This window comes from Arachis hypogaea, chromosome 6 (assembly GCF_003086295.3).
Source record: "Arachis hypogaea cultivar Tifrunner chromosome 6, arahy.Tifrunner.gnm2.J5K5, whole genome shotgun sequence".
NCBI classification, from domain to species: domain Eukaryota; kingdom Viridiplantae; phylum Streptophyta; class Magnoliopsida; order Fabales; family Fabaceae; genus Arachis; species Arachis hypogaea.
The window spans coordinates 112,266,329-112,281,787 of NC_092041.1; the positions used below are offsets into that span (position 1 = coordinate 112,266,329).

Consider the following 15,459-nt stretch of genomic DNA (forward strand, 5'->3'; position numbering starts at 1 on the left):
TTCCTAATATTTAATTTATTTTAATTTTTCAACTAATATTTTAAATATGTTTTAATTATATCGTGGAGTTAACGTCATTAACGAAAATGCTGATATAATAATCCTAAGTATAAAATGATCACATTACTTATTGTCAACATCTAGGGATATATCTGAAATAATTATTAAATATTAAAATTATTTTTATTTTTTTTAATTTTTAAAACTATTTTGATTAAATAAATAGTAATCACCTTGTGTTAGCAAATTTATATTGGTGCCAAGCATTTTATTATTATTATTATTATTATTATTATTATTATTATTATTATTATTATTATTATTATTATTATTTGTTACATAGAATTCTTTATTGCGATCGGGTGTAATGTGTAATTTTGGAGGGAGCTGTATGTATGTACTATCTGATCTGTATGTACATCATTTATAACATGAAGAGACATGTACCATTATTATCGTTAAATAATTTGATTGATTTGACTAAAATTTCATCTAACGATTTTTAGTTATCAACTTCACGTGAAGTTGACTACATCCAGATTTTCACATTTTTTAAAAGCTTTTCTTACAAAATGTTGAAGTTAATTGAAACAAAATTATTGGAACAAATAAGTCTGATCTCATATCATATGTGATTGTAAAGGAAAAAGGGGTGGCCAAGTTTTTTTAGTTTGTTTTCATACTGTTGTCTTAGAGTAGTATTGTGACGAACTGATTAGAATCATTACTAGATATTTATTTTGAAGAGTCGATGGACTAAGGTCATCAGGTCAATGATTGTTTAAGAGAAAAGTTTATATGGATATGGAACTTTTTATAGTGTATTATTTTCGCTCTTCTCCTAATTATTTCCTTCTTTTATTTAATGTACGGTGGAAACTCACGTACAGTCAACTTCACGTGAAGTTGATAATTGAAAATCGTTAGATGATTTGGCTGATTTGACAAAATTTTAATCTAACGACTCTCAGCTATAAACTTCACGTGAAGTCGACTGCACCTGAGTTTTCATCTTAATGTATACTTATTTTGGACCAAATAAAATTTAGAAAACAATCTCACCTAATTAAGATTGGATGTCGTAATAGATGTTTTATAAAATCTTTTATTCATGTTCGTTTTTTTAAAAAAAAAAACTTTTATGCTACCAAAGATCGAACTCAAAATCTTTTAGATATAAAATTCTAAAATTATATCATGAAATTACTCATTTTAAAAAATTAAATTAATAGAAAAATATAATATTAATAATTATATATCTAATACTTACCTTCTAAACGTTCCAATTCTAGCGAAGCAACATAAAAAAAATTATCACAAGTGCATGCAAATCTTAGATCAAATCCACAAAAAGAAATCGTAATTGCTCTAAGAATTAATTGACCGAAACAAAATTCAAGTAGAAAAATATTTAATTGTCATAAAATTATTTCTTTCAAGAACTTAAATGAATAGAAAAAAACATAAAAATATTTATATCTCTAACATGAATTTTAAATAATAATTTTTTTATTTGAAGTTTGTTTAAATTTTTTACATAGACTTCTTTTTTTTTTTCTTTATGCAATTTTTTTTCTTTTGAGAATAATAATGATTAAATTTTAAATTTTTTGGTCATAAAAATTCCGATATTATATCATAAAATTACATTTTTTAAAAATTTAAACTAATAAAAAAAGTTAGATAAAAATTATATCTGTATTGAAAATTAAATTAAGCTTATCAATTGATAGTAACCAAATTGAAGAATTCAACTTGAATTATAATCACTAGAGATTGTTAAAAAATATAGAAGCTTTAATATATATGACATGATGACAATTCATATCTAAATGTATAAGAGAAGCATAAAATGAATTCATCAATATTGATAAGAGTAAGAAAATTATATAAAAGCCAAAATTGAATCAAATTTAAAAAGTCAAAATTAGTCAAATTACAAAATGATAGTTAAAATTTGTCGCTAGAATTTATTTTAAATATATTATTATATTATTATTAAAAGAAAATTATATATTAAAATTATATTGTATTGTTATTAAAGTATTTATGTGAGTGAACAATTCTGACTGATTCTTGCAATCTCTAGCTACTTTCTTTACAACAGCAAAAATATAATAAAATTCTGTTCAAGGACCTTGCCTTGCATGCTTCTGTACTCAGCATGTACCTAATATTAATGTTTTGTTTATGAAAAATGTTTTTCAATATAAAAGGACAAATAGGTCCCTGACCTTTTGTTCCGCGGACATTTTTGTCTCTGATCATTGAAAAATACTTTTAAGTCACTGACCTTCACAAAATTTGGACGGATCAGTCCCTCCGTCCAAATGCCTCCGTCAGGGACTGATCCGTCCAAATGCCTCCGTCAGGGACTGATCCGTCCAAGTTTTGTGAAGGTCAGGACTTAAAAATATTTTTCAATGGTCAGGAATAAAAATGTCCGCGAGGCAAAAGGTCAGGAACCTATTTATCCTTTTCTCCAATATCAATATCAACATCAATATGTTCGTTATTCCAAATTTTGGATAAAGGGTAGACAGACATGATAATAAAATGGGGTTGAAAGGGAGAAATTATTTTGCATTTTAAGGGAGTTCTCATAATAGTTCAGGCGAAAATGTAAGAAGACGTGGAGAAATTTGAAATCCGAGCTCAATTTTCTAGGGGGTTAACAATTTTGATGTTTTGTAACCATCAATTGACCATCAATAGTGTTTTTAATGATGTGAGATTACATCTAATGGTGAGAGATCACTCACTTCTGTTTTGATGGTTAAGTGCTGGCCAGAAAATACAAAAGTTGCTAGTCCCTAAACTTTTTCTTTTTTTATTATAGAAAATTCTGTATATAAATAGGATAAGAATTCTGAAGCCAATGAGGCTTCTATTGTGTTACAATGCACATGCACTCCGAAAATTTTTAAAGGAAAAGATGAATTGCAAATGAATTTAAGTATTTGGATCTTAGTTTAATTTTTGTCATTTATGGTTCTACACCTTATTATTTCTATTGTCTTTGAATTCCTACAATTTATCATTTTGCCATTTACTATGCTCTTTCCAGTGTTATATTTCTGCTATTTTCATGCATATATGCATATTTTAATACAAGTTCTACATTATTCATGTTCAATTCTTGCATGGTTTTTATTACTAATTATAGCATGTTTAAGTTTCTTTTATTACTATGAGTAATTTAACACTCATGTAAATTCTTTCTGCAACTCACAAAGAATAGTCATATAAGCAGCAAAACATAATATTTTGGTTTCTCACCACATTTTTGAGTTCGACAGAATAAAAACTTCAGTCCGACAGAATAAAAACTAATCTATGACAAATTTAAACTCCATTTAATTAGGTGTCTAGGTGCCTGTCGTTGGTTAACAAATTGCGGCATACATAAGGTGGGATACGAAAACCCTAACACTTGAAAAATATTATATTAATATATTATGATCACATTTAATTTACCTTAATTATTATTTTTAGATTTTAGAGTGATCTCCATTCTAATACTCAAACTTACACGGTTACACCAAATACATCGAGACAAAATGGCACATGCCAATGAAAATATTGAACGACTTACAAACTATTAAAGAATTGAGTTATGTTAGGGAGCTAATGGAGTTATAAAATGAACATCTCTCATACTATCTAGAATAACAATCTGAGTATTAGAGATAATAAACATCTTTCCAAAAATTTAAATTAATTTTGGGGTTCACCAAGGATTGAACTCTTAATCTTTCGGATCTAGAGCTCTAATACCATATCATGATACCACTCATCTTAAAAGTTTCAACTGATGGCAAAAGGTAACACTAATGATTATATCTCTAATACTCTCTAATCCTCCGTACAAATATTTCATTGGCTCCTTATACTTTCCCTTCAAGAATTAAGTAGAAGTGAGTAAATATAGCTATTATATTATGCTTTCACGTGACGTTGCATCATGCAAAGTTCAAAGCACGAGAAACAAAAATGGATCATAGGATAGGAAGTTGCTTATCCTTTACGAGTGTGGTACAAGCTAAGATACAACCGAGAAGTAAACAAAATTTGAGGTGTATACACAACACATTGCGTTGGCTACTCTTATAAACGAAACTTTTTCAGACAAATTAAACTTGTTTTAATAATTAGTGACGTTGTTCATTTGATATTGAATTTAATTAAGGGTAGTTTCGTCTCATGAATTATTTGGTGATCTAAATGGCTTTACAACTATAAATGAATAACTTTGTCTCCCACACACACACACACATGGGGAGAAAATATTTTAGGATTAAAATATGTGACCTTCAAATTATGAAGCAACAACCTTAGCTTGCAGTTGTAGCAAGGCTGTCTGTCTATGATCTGTGCCTATCTAACGAAATTTCGTCCAAAAGTTGAAGTGCAATCAGATATATAATTATTGATATGTTTAATCTAATAGTTATAACATATCTTATTAAATATATAATAAACTACTCATAGGTTCAAGGCCTATGTTGGACTCATCCAAAAAAGTAAAGAAGCTATGAACAATCATGCTAATCAAGCTAATTTGTTGTTCTTTTAACCTTTCATGATAAGAAGAGTTGAAAAGAAGGATCCTTCAAGATAATTGGAACTCCAATTTGATCCAGAAAAGCACAATGTTGAGATATTTGAATCTGTTACATCTCTTTTGCATTATATTTTCACTTGAGCAAAATGTACATTATCCTCCTAACAATGTACACACATTAACCCTATTAATCAAGACTCAGAAGAATAATTAATGTAAGCATTGAGCATTTCTAAATGCACATTAACGAAGCAACCATTCCATGCCATTTTTTTATACAGGAAAACAGAACATATGGGAGAAAACAGAGAAAATTGCTTCCTTTCCCATATTTGGTTGCTCACATAAAAATTCTAATAGCCTACAATTTCCAGAGCGTGATTCCTGTTCTGTCTGAAGTCTTTTACTTTACCTTAACCGTTGCCATTGGCGAATCGTTTACTAAAGACCCAGGAGCAGTAAGGCTATGTCTATGGCCACGAGACACCGAAGGAGGAGAGGACAAAGCCGGCTCAAACCTGCAGGATTGAGTTCTCATTTTCTTCTTTTCTGCTTCCTGCGGATTGATTCTTGTGTCGTTTAGGCTTGGCGGCAGAACACAGTTGCAGAGAAAACCTTCAATTCAAAACAACATTTAAACCATTAGACATTATCATAACTTTCCCCCTCTTTAAAAAAAAACATATGTAACACCAAAAGTACACATTAAATCCAGAAAATGCAGCATAAGAGAAACAATGAGTGATTTAGAGATACAAGAATTTGAAGTTACTATGAAAACCAAAGAATAATCTGAAAAGCATACATGAAAATTCAGGTGCAATTTACTTCCTTCATGTGAATTTGATAATTAAAAACTGTTAGATGACAATTTAGTCAAACTTGTCAAATCTTTTATCGACTCTCAACTATCAACTTCACCAAAAGCATAACATTTATGATTCATAACCATAAAATTGCATAAATTGAAATGCAAGAAATAAAACATTACCAATTCGAGCAAGACGATTTATCCATCGAGGGATGGAGCGTCCTGTTAATTTGAGACAAAGATCTTGGCAAAAGTGGTTGCAGTTCTTCTGGATAAGATGATAGGTGTTCCCTGAAAACTCTTGGGCTAGCTTCTCCATCAAACACCTCACATCATTTGGTCCCATGTCTGTGTTTCCAATGAAAATTGACTTCCTGAAAGTGAATCCAGGACAGTGCCTAGGCTCCACTTCAAAGATTCCCGTCGTGTCTCGTTCGTGCGCTCCAAATCCATATTCAATACCATGAACTAACATCAAAATTCATCTAGTCAACTACCAAACCAAAAAATTACTCATATAATCACATACATAATACAATTAATCATCTCTAAGATCACTCATTCAATTCTTTTCGCTCAAACTATAACACTCACATCAGAATTCAATAAAATAAGCATTCATTTTCATTTTCACCATAAACTATAAAAAGCACATGGATCTGTAATGAGATCCCAGATTCTCAAATTAAAACTATACTTTAATTGACACAATACATTACAATTCTGAATAACACAAAAAAAGAAAAAAAAAGTTACCTTGAACACCAGAATGGTAAACTCCAAGGCCAAGCCAATAAGCATAACCGTTAATGGGCGTAAGATCATAGACATTAAGGTAAACTGGAAAACCGGGTTTTTTCTTCCGTTGAGACGATTGAAGTTTAGTGCACAACATTTTGTAAAATATATTAATTTGATTTTTGTTTATTATTATTATTATTTTCTCGTTGAAACGGAATTAGTTACGGTTAACGGTTAAGGTTGTTATGGGTTTTATGGGGATGTGCGTAACGTAACGGTTAAGAGGGTTGAAAGGGAGAATTTAGAGAACATTCAAGGGTATAATGGGAACCCCAAAAAGATAAGGGGAAAATGGAAGAAGAACCCTTGAAATTTTTCTCTGAGGAACTTTTTCAGAGATTCTTCTTCCTTCTTCTTCTGCTTCCCATAACATGCTTTCTGTCTTTCTTTTCTTTTCTTTTCTTTTTACATTTTTCTCCCTTCGCTTTCGGAGCAAGGGATGATGAAGAAGGAGAATCTTATGTTAGTGTGTATGCTTTTGTTTCCCCACCTTTCACTTTTCCTTTTATTGCTTATTTATATTTATTTTTTTTATAGTATTTCTATTAGGTGGATACTACAATGAAGATGGCAAAAATATCTTCTCATGAAGATGCTTTGGTTAAAAGTGTGGTTTATTTATTTAGCCACACTTTAAACAAAAACAACACTTTTATAAATATCAAAATCTAACCATACAATCCATCATCCAAAGGTCAAAAAGAAATATACTCATATGAAGACAATTATGCCATCTTCATTGTAGTATCCACCTTTCTATTATAGTGGTATATATTATTATGATGTCTATCTGGATATATTGAATTGATTTGAATTAGATTTGTATTTATTCTTATTTATCATATTTGTATTCCCACTTTTTATTTTTTTGTGAGGACAATTGTATTTGTTGGTGCTGTGCTGTGGTGCATGGACAAAATTAGTCAAGGAAATAAATAATTTTGACTTTCATCAAAATTGTCAAGGAAAATACATGTACCGGAAATAAAGGAAATTGAATGGTTTGGAAAGACTAAAAAAAATAAATAAATAATAATAATTGTTTCATTTTACCTTATTCCACCAATATTATTTTACATTTTTAATAGTTTTGATAACCACAAAATATTGCTATGTAGAAAGTAGAAACAATGTTTTTCAAGGGTTTAGTTACGATATGTTAATTGAAAAATTAAATTTTTAATGTATTTATTATATATTTATTAAAATAAAAAACTAAAAGTTTTTATTCATAGTATTAATTAAACGGAAATAGATCTTTATAATTTTTTTAATAATTAAAGGAATAAAGTGTGATTTTTCACTATTAATTTTAGGGATAAGTATTATTTTGGTCCATAACGTTGAGGGTCAGAATCGAAACCATTTCCAACGTAATTTTTTGTTTAGAATCATCCTTAATGTTTTTTTTCGTATTAAAACCGTCCTTTTAATATTTTCCGAACAAAAATACCCTCTACCACCACCAGCACCTTTACCTCTATCACCACCAACACCTTTACCTCCAGCACAAAAAATAACATCAATGAAATCAACACAAATTCAACAAATCAAGGAATCAGAAATTCAACAAATTCAACAACCAAATCAACACACAACAACAATAAAATCAAAAAACAACAAATCAAAATCAGAATTAAAAGTAGAAGTAGAAGCAGTCACAGGAGCAGAAGAAATAGAAGCATAAACTCAAGTAGAAGCAGAAAACAGAGGACAAAACAAGGAGCAGAAGTCAAAACAAGAAGAAGAAGCAGAAGCAGAAGCAGTCACAGAAGTAGAAGCAGAAACTCAAGCAGAAGCAAAAAGCAGAAGTCAAAGCAAGGAGCAGAAGGTGAAGCAAGAAGAAGAAGCAGATGCAGAAGCCGAAGCAGAAGAAGAAGCAGATTTAGAAGAAGAAGCAGATGCAGAAGCCGAAGTAGAACCATCGGCGCTTCTCCGACGGCAGCTTGTGGACGAATCGGCAGCGACGGCTCAGCAGCGTGGTCTCCCAATGACGACGCGACGGCAGTAACGAGCCCTAACAGCGCTGACGCATCTCCTTTCCCTCTTTTCTTCTCCCCCTCCCCCCTCCCCCCTCCCCTTCCCGCTCTTCCTTTCCACTTTCCCCTTTCCCTCCTCTCCCCCCTTCGTGTATCCTTTTCCTCCCCTCGCTCACACCGCGTTCTTTTTTTTTTTTAATATTAAAATAGGGGTAGTTTAAGAATAAAATTATTTTTTAAAAAAAATGACGATTTTAATATATAAAAAAATCACGTTGGGGATGATTTCGATTTTGACCCTCAATGTTAGGGACCAAAACAATACTTATCCCTTAATTTTATAAATAGAATCAAGAGAAAACATAAAAAAAAGTATTGAAGAGTTAGATATCACATTTTATTTTTTTAATTGTTAAAAAAAAATTGAAAAAATGTATTCCCATCATTTTAAATTAGTTTTTATTTAAGATGAAAACTCACGTATAGTTGTCATCATGTGCAGATGTGCGGTTAATAATTTTCGACTATTAATTTTACATAAAAATAAATGTACTTGAATTTTAAGTAACTCTTTCATGGTTAAAATTTATCACAGGATTTTTAATACAATTTATTGAATTTTTTTTTTTTACTTTTCAGCTTCAAATTAATATACCTAATTAAAAAAAGTTCAAAGAAACTAAAAAGTCCACACTTAAGAATTTAACTTTGCCGTGTTAGACGACGCATGCTTTTAAATTCGGCATGAATTTTCTGTGCTTATGACCAACTTAATTAATAAAGAAAAGAAAAATACTAAGGAGAGGTAGTGGGAATTTATTATTTTTTGTTTTTATTTAGTTATTAATTTAATTTTTTAATTTAATTTTATTAATCTATTAATCTAATAACATATTTTATTTTATATTTTTAAACATTAATAATTAACTAATGACTGCCAATGAGTTATAGCTCAAATAGCATAATCTCTCCATACTCAATTAAGAGGTTGCGGGTTCGAGTCTCCTATCTTTGATAAAAAAAAAAAAACTAATGACTAAAAATAATAAATTTTAATAACCTTCTAATATTTTTCGTTAATAAAAGCATAGTCCAAATATATTGTTTAGAGGCAGCATAGGCCTACACATGCATGTAATATTAATTAGTTAATTACGTTGCTTGTAACTTGAGGGAAATTATATTATTTATCTTTGATCAAATATTTACGAGTAAGGGACTAATGTAGTGGAATAAAATTTTTTAATCTCAAAAATATTTATGGTACAATTAAGATTTAAAAAATTTTTTCAGTACAAACAATCAATCTGAAGAACCATTTTAAAGTTTAACTCTAGAGGTATATTAAGGACTAATACTTTTTATTAATTTTAGCTAATATTTTGGACTAGCACCTTATTATTTCTCAATTTACCTTATAGCTATATTATCTAAAACATGGTAGAGCAGAATGAGAGACATGCTCAAACAGGACGTTGATTTCATGCATTCTTTGACTCAAAGATGTTGGAGCACAGTAGACATGCAAGAAAATTAAATGAAACATGGTCCAGCTTGCTCAAGAGAAACAAGGTGATAGAGAATGGTCACGAAAAAAAAGACCTTTGCACAATTTATGGTTCAAACTTATCTTATGAGATTCAAAAAAGTCATATATCTTTTTTCTTTTTAAATTAACACTTTTTTTTATATATAATAGGTCACGTTTTTTAAATATTAATTAATGACTTATTTGTTGCAGTGACCTTTCGGATCTAGCGCTCTAATACCATATCGTGATACCACTCATTCCAAAAGTTTCAGCTGATGAGAAAAAGTAACACTAATGATTATATCTCTAATACTCCATAAACCTCTATTGTACCCATTGTATAAATATTTCCCTTAATTTTAACATTACCTCATAATTTTGATGGATTATATTATCTAATATCAAATTTTCTAAAACATATTTCTAATAATTAGAGGGTAAAACTGAAATACAAATTCACATTTCATCCATAAATATTTTCACCAATATTTTCCCGAACCAATCGTACCATACCTTTAATGATTTCTGCAAGGAGAGGATACTAAAATTCTAAAAACCCTCCATCATGTGTGATGATGCACTGATGGAGCATGAGACATGGTAGAATTATTATATTATATAATAATAAAAAAAAATTTAAGTGTACCGACTACCGAGAATTAATATATTATATATATTTTTTATAATTTAAATTTACTGTTAAAACAACTGAAACACGGTATTTCCATTACACTTAAAACTCTTCGTATAATATATACCGTACTCATCTTCAAGAAAAAAAAACAGAAGGTTGTATTATTGAATTGTTATAAGCGTGGATGTCCGGGTTTCAAACACAGACAGGACCTTATCTGCCAGTTTCATCATTTTGGGATTTGTCGTACTCAAAAGTGATGGGTTCTAAGTTCCCAAAATAATGACAAGTCCTCATCTGGGTTTAAAAAGCTAAGATTGGAGAAAATGCTTTATTTCTACTTTTCCTTTCTTCCTATTCTTTATATATATATATATATATATATATATATATATATATATATATATATATAATGTCATCATTTTAAGTGCCAGGATATAAAATGGATAAAAGCCTTAGCACATTTGACAATTAATTAAGAATTCAATTATCTTCGATAATATGATTGTATATATAGAGAATATACGTCGTGTGACTGGAAATTTATATCCTCTTAAACAAAGCTTCAATCTCAAAATAATTAATTACTAATATAAATGGTAAATACTTTAAAAATTAAAGTAAATAAAATGGATACATTACCATTCTTATCATCATTTATGTTTTATTTGATAAAATAATAAAGGATGGATATGCTCTGTTTCATTATAAAGTTGTGAAATATATTTTAATATATTAATTTAATTTCTCTAGTTGTTTATAAGAGATATACATATACCTCATAAGCTTCTTTCTAACTTTTAATTGTCATATCTTTTAATTTGGTACCAAATTAAAGGAATCTATGCTTTAATTTCTATCTTTCTTTTTCCTTCCACCATTTTTCTCTTTTGCTTTCTTGAAGAAAAAAGTCACATGCTTTTTCTATAGGAACAGGAATAACTTTGTGGAAGTCTATTTTACTAGTGTAACACCATAAGATATAGTGGAGATGGGAAAAAGTTAGTTCATTTATGATTTATGTCTATTTTTATTTTTATTTTTTTCAAAAATTTAATGATAATAATATTTTAATTGTTCATATACCCTAGTCGTGTTCCATTATATTTCCAGAATATACTTATTATGAAAATCTAGTAGCATAACTTTTTTATTTATTTTATTTCTTTTCCTTATGCATCTACCAGAACATCCTAAATAGAACAATTAAAGCTTGAAATCCATCATCTTTGTCCCCTTTCAAATATCACTGAAGTTCATATTAACAATTACACACTGAGCAATTTGTAGTAATTATCTTGTAAAATAATATGAAATGAAGCATAAGTATTAAGCACAGGTAAATATATGTACAAGACGATAACTCAAAGCTACCATCAATAATTGATGAGAACAATGTTACATAAGATTGAATGTTTTACTCATAAGAAACATTAAGGTAGTATAGAATTGCATATTCATTAGTTGGTTCAGGATTCGGTGGTTCAGGAATCTTTGGACCACTTAGTGGTCCAAATAAAAAACATGTTTTTGGAGTTTTTTTATCAATTGCTACGTAATTTTTGAACTAATTTTAATTATAAATTAATTCTATATATTTTATTTAATTATAAAAATAATTTTTTATTTTATAAATTATTATTTTATCAATTATCTATTATATTTATTAACCATCAAATACAAAAATAACAACCAATTATATCCTCCATTCATCCTAATAATTCCAATTGATTAAAAAATTAACTTTGATCTCGTTACATTCGTCCATGGCTTCCAAATCGTGTTTCCTTGAACAATCGATTGGTTTTTCAAAACAATCGATTGAATGATAACTCAATCAATTGGTTTACACTATATCACAAAACAATCGATTGAAAGTTGTAAGGTAGAATGGTAAAAATCTTAAACCAATCGATTGTTTATACTTTCCAATCGAATGAATGTCTCAAAACAATTGATTGAATTCACGAAAACAACATGGATTTGCCAAATACAATCGATTGGAAAGTGATGACATTGAAGTTTTAGCCAAATTCAATCGATTGGTAATGTAATCCAATCGATTGGAAGGTGATGAAGTTGAATGTTTTGCCAATTTCAATCTATTGGTAATGGAATATCCATCTACTCAATCAATTGGTAATATTCTCATTTTTCAGAATTCTGTAGGATTTTGCACAATTTATTCTATTATACTTTCATAAATCACAAATAGGTTGTACAAATTCTCATTAATCCAATTTTTTTTTTCAATCACCATGATCAAGATCTTATTATCTTCTTGCACCAATATCAATGTATTAACATAAGAAAAATTTTTATCACTTAACTTAAATCATTGATCCTGTAGTTTGGTCTAGTTTGGACGAAGGAAATGTATTTCTACTAGTATTAATTAAATCCGTGATACTACATGACGAAATTAAAGCCATGGACGAACGTAACGAGATCAAAGTTAATTTTTTAATCAATTTAAATTATTAGGATGAATGGAGGATATAATTGGTTGTTATTTTTGTATTTGATTGTTAATAAATATAATAGATAATTGATAAAATAATAATTTATAAAATAAAAAATTATTTTTATAATTAAATAAAATATATGGAATTAATTTGTAATTAAAATTAGTTCAAAGACTACGTAATAATTGATAAAAAAAATTCCAAAAATATGTTTTTTACTTGGACCACTAAGTGGTCCAAAGATTCTTAAACCACCGAATCCTGTGCCTCATTAGTTTGTTAAAAATATCAAAGTCAAACTTGTTACCTTCTAAGAATTTTTTGTCTTATGAATCAATGATATCAGTGAAAGTTTTTGGGTTGCATTGCTCAACATTATTATGATTTTTTTTGGTATCATCTATCAAAATTGGCCCTCTCTAAAATCACGTTGATAAGCCCATAGTTACAGATCTAGCCAAGTAAAAGTCCATCAATATCTATTTCAATACCAATAAGAATTATTATTTATCTTTTTAGATGGACTATTAAATGGTTAACAAAAATATATATCAACACTAAATCAAACATGTCACAAAAAAAAAAAAAAACAAAAAAAAATTCAACATTAAGTGGTATTACAAAATAGAAAAGTATAGGATACCAACATATTATCTGCCAATTTTTGCCAACTCTTATTTATAATTGTGTTTCATGGAAGTGTGTTCGTGGATGTGTCTAATAATTAATATATTTTAAATACATATATAAAGAGACACATCCAGAAAATATATCTATAAGAGTAAAGTATCGTTTTTGTCCCCAACGTTTGGGGTAAATCCTATTTCTGTCCCTAACGTTTAAATCGTTCTATTTGTATCCCTAAAGTTTGTAAAAGTGATTCAATGTTATCCTGCCGTCAATTACACATCATGAACGCTTTAGTTTGAGTTTTAAAAATCTCTTCTTGAAGTTAGAATACAAATGTCTGGGATGAAATCGATGATCTACTCCGAAAAATAGATCATCAAATGTTGAAACTAATTCCTACAACATTTATATAATTCACTTTTCTAGGGACATAATTGAATCTAAACACAAATAGTGGGTATAATATTAAAATCGAACACATCCAAATGAGATCTAATTGAGAATGAATACATCCAAGTGAGAATAATTGAAAAATATAATATGATTTGTTAGTATAATTGATAGTAGGATAACATTAAATCACTTTTATAAACGTTAAGGATGCAAATAGGACGATTTAAACGTTAGGGACATAAATAGGACTTACCCCAAACGTTGGGGACAAAAACGATACTTTACTCTATCTATAAAGACACTTCTATTAAATATAGCTATAAAAAAGACATTTTTATTAGACACATCCACGAACACACTTCCATGAAACACAATTATAAATAAAAGTACACAATTATAAATAAAAGTTGGCAGAAGGGCTGTTGGTAACGTAGCGAAACCGTTACAAAATCTATGAAATCCGGAAAATCTGGTTGAGTGCTTTATCATCAGGGTCTAGGAATAATCTTGAAAATTTGGCTGCAAGGCTGGTAAAGTGTCGGACATTAGTGTGCTTCGAGTTGAGTTCTTCGCCATATGATGCTGGCGCCGGACAGGTAATAACTAAAGAGGCTGACTTCCAGAAAGTGGAGTGCGAAATTAATTTGGAAGAGGAATTTTCTTTGGCGCAGTTTTTTTTGTGTTCCTATTAATCATATTAAAAAGGATATAACTCGATAGATGATGGTTTTGATGAGGGTGCCAAAGGACTCGAATGTGATTAGAGAAATATTAAGGGATTTTCTTGCATGAAAGGTTGATTGTGTTTGTAGCTTTGTGCTGCTTTTAACCATGTTTATTTGTATTTATTTTTATTTATTAATATTTATTTTAATCGAATATTATGTCTTTTATTAAATTTTAGTTTAATATAAAAATATTTATTTTTTTAAAATATAAAATTAGTGTTTTATATACGATTTATAAGAGCAATTTTAATAGAATTTTTTTTTATCATTCTTTACTTTTATATTAATTGAATTGATTTAAATTAAAATTTGTATTGGATATAATATTTAAAATAATTATTGTATCAATAAAAAATAGTATTATTTAAAAAAAAATCAACAAAATGTCGCCACTTGTATAATTTATTAAACTTATTAAATAAACATTGTAATATTGTTATTTTAATATTATGACAAACATTCAATCAAAATATAGTCTCTCTATATTTACCTATGAGGTTACGGGTTTGAGTCTCCTTATATTTGATAAAAAAAAACACTCAATCAAAATATACTCAAATAAATAAGATATACTCAGTTGTACTCTTATGTTTTATTATTATATATTTTTTTATTATTTTCTTATCAATTTAGTAAAAAAAAAATAGAACCCATTTAATAATTAAGTTGAGTTTTATTATGTTTAATATTATATTTTTTTATTCATATAATATTTTAAATATATAATGTACTTTTTTTAATATTGTCATGCTTAATTAGATAATATTTAAATATTATTTTTGTTAGTGTGCAATATTTTTTAAATATAGTATATACTTATTATTTTTTTAATTCTATATTTTTATTTTCGTTAATTTTTGTAATTTAATCAAAATTATTAAAAATAATTTTATGATATAATTTACATTAAAATTTAAACTAAA

The 15,459-nt window shown here is 28.3% G+C and overlaps 1 protein-coding gene across 1 annotated transcript; it reads right to left on the reverse strand.

Annotated features, from left to right (window-relative positions):
• Positions 1 to 4,633: 4,633 nt before the first annotated feature.
• On the reverse strand, positions 4,634 to 6,721 carry LOC112755763 (deSI-like protein At4g17486). Its single transcript, XM_025804059.2, has 3 exons — positions 6,132 to 6,721; positions 5,556 to 5,843; positions 4,634 to 5,179 (listed from the first exon to the last, which is right to left on the reverse strand). Exons 1-3 carry the CDS (start codon positions 6,268 to 6,270, stop codon positions 4,968 to 4,970), a joined length of 639 nt encoding a protein of 212 aa, XP_025659844.1. The 5' UTR covers positions 6,271 to 6,721; the 3' UTR covers positions 4,634 to 4,967.
• Positions 6,722 to 15,459: the final 8,738 nt, after the last annotated feature.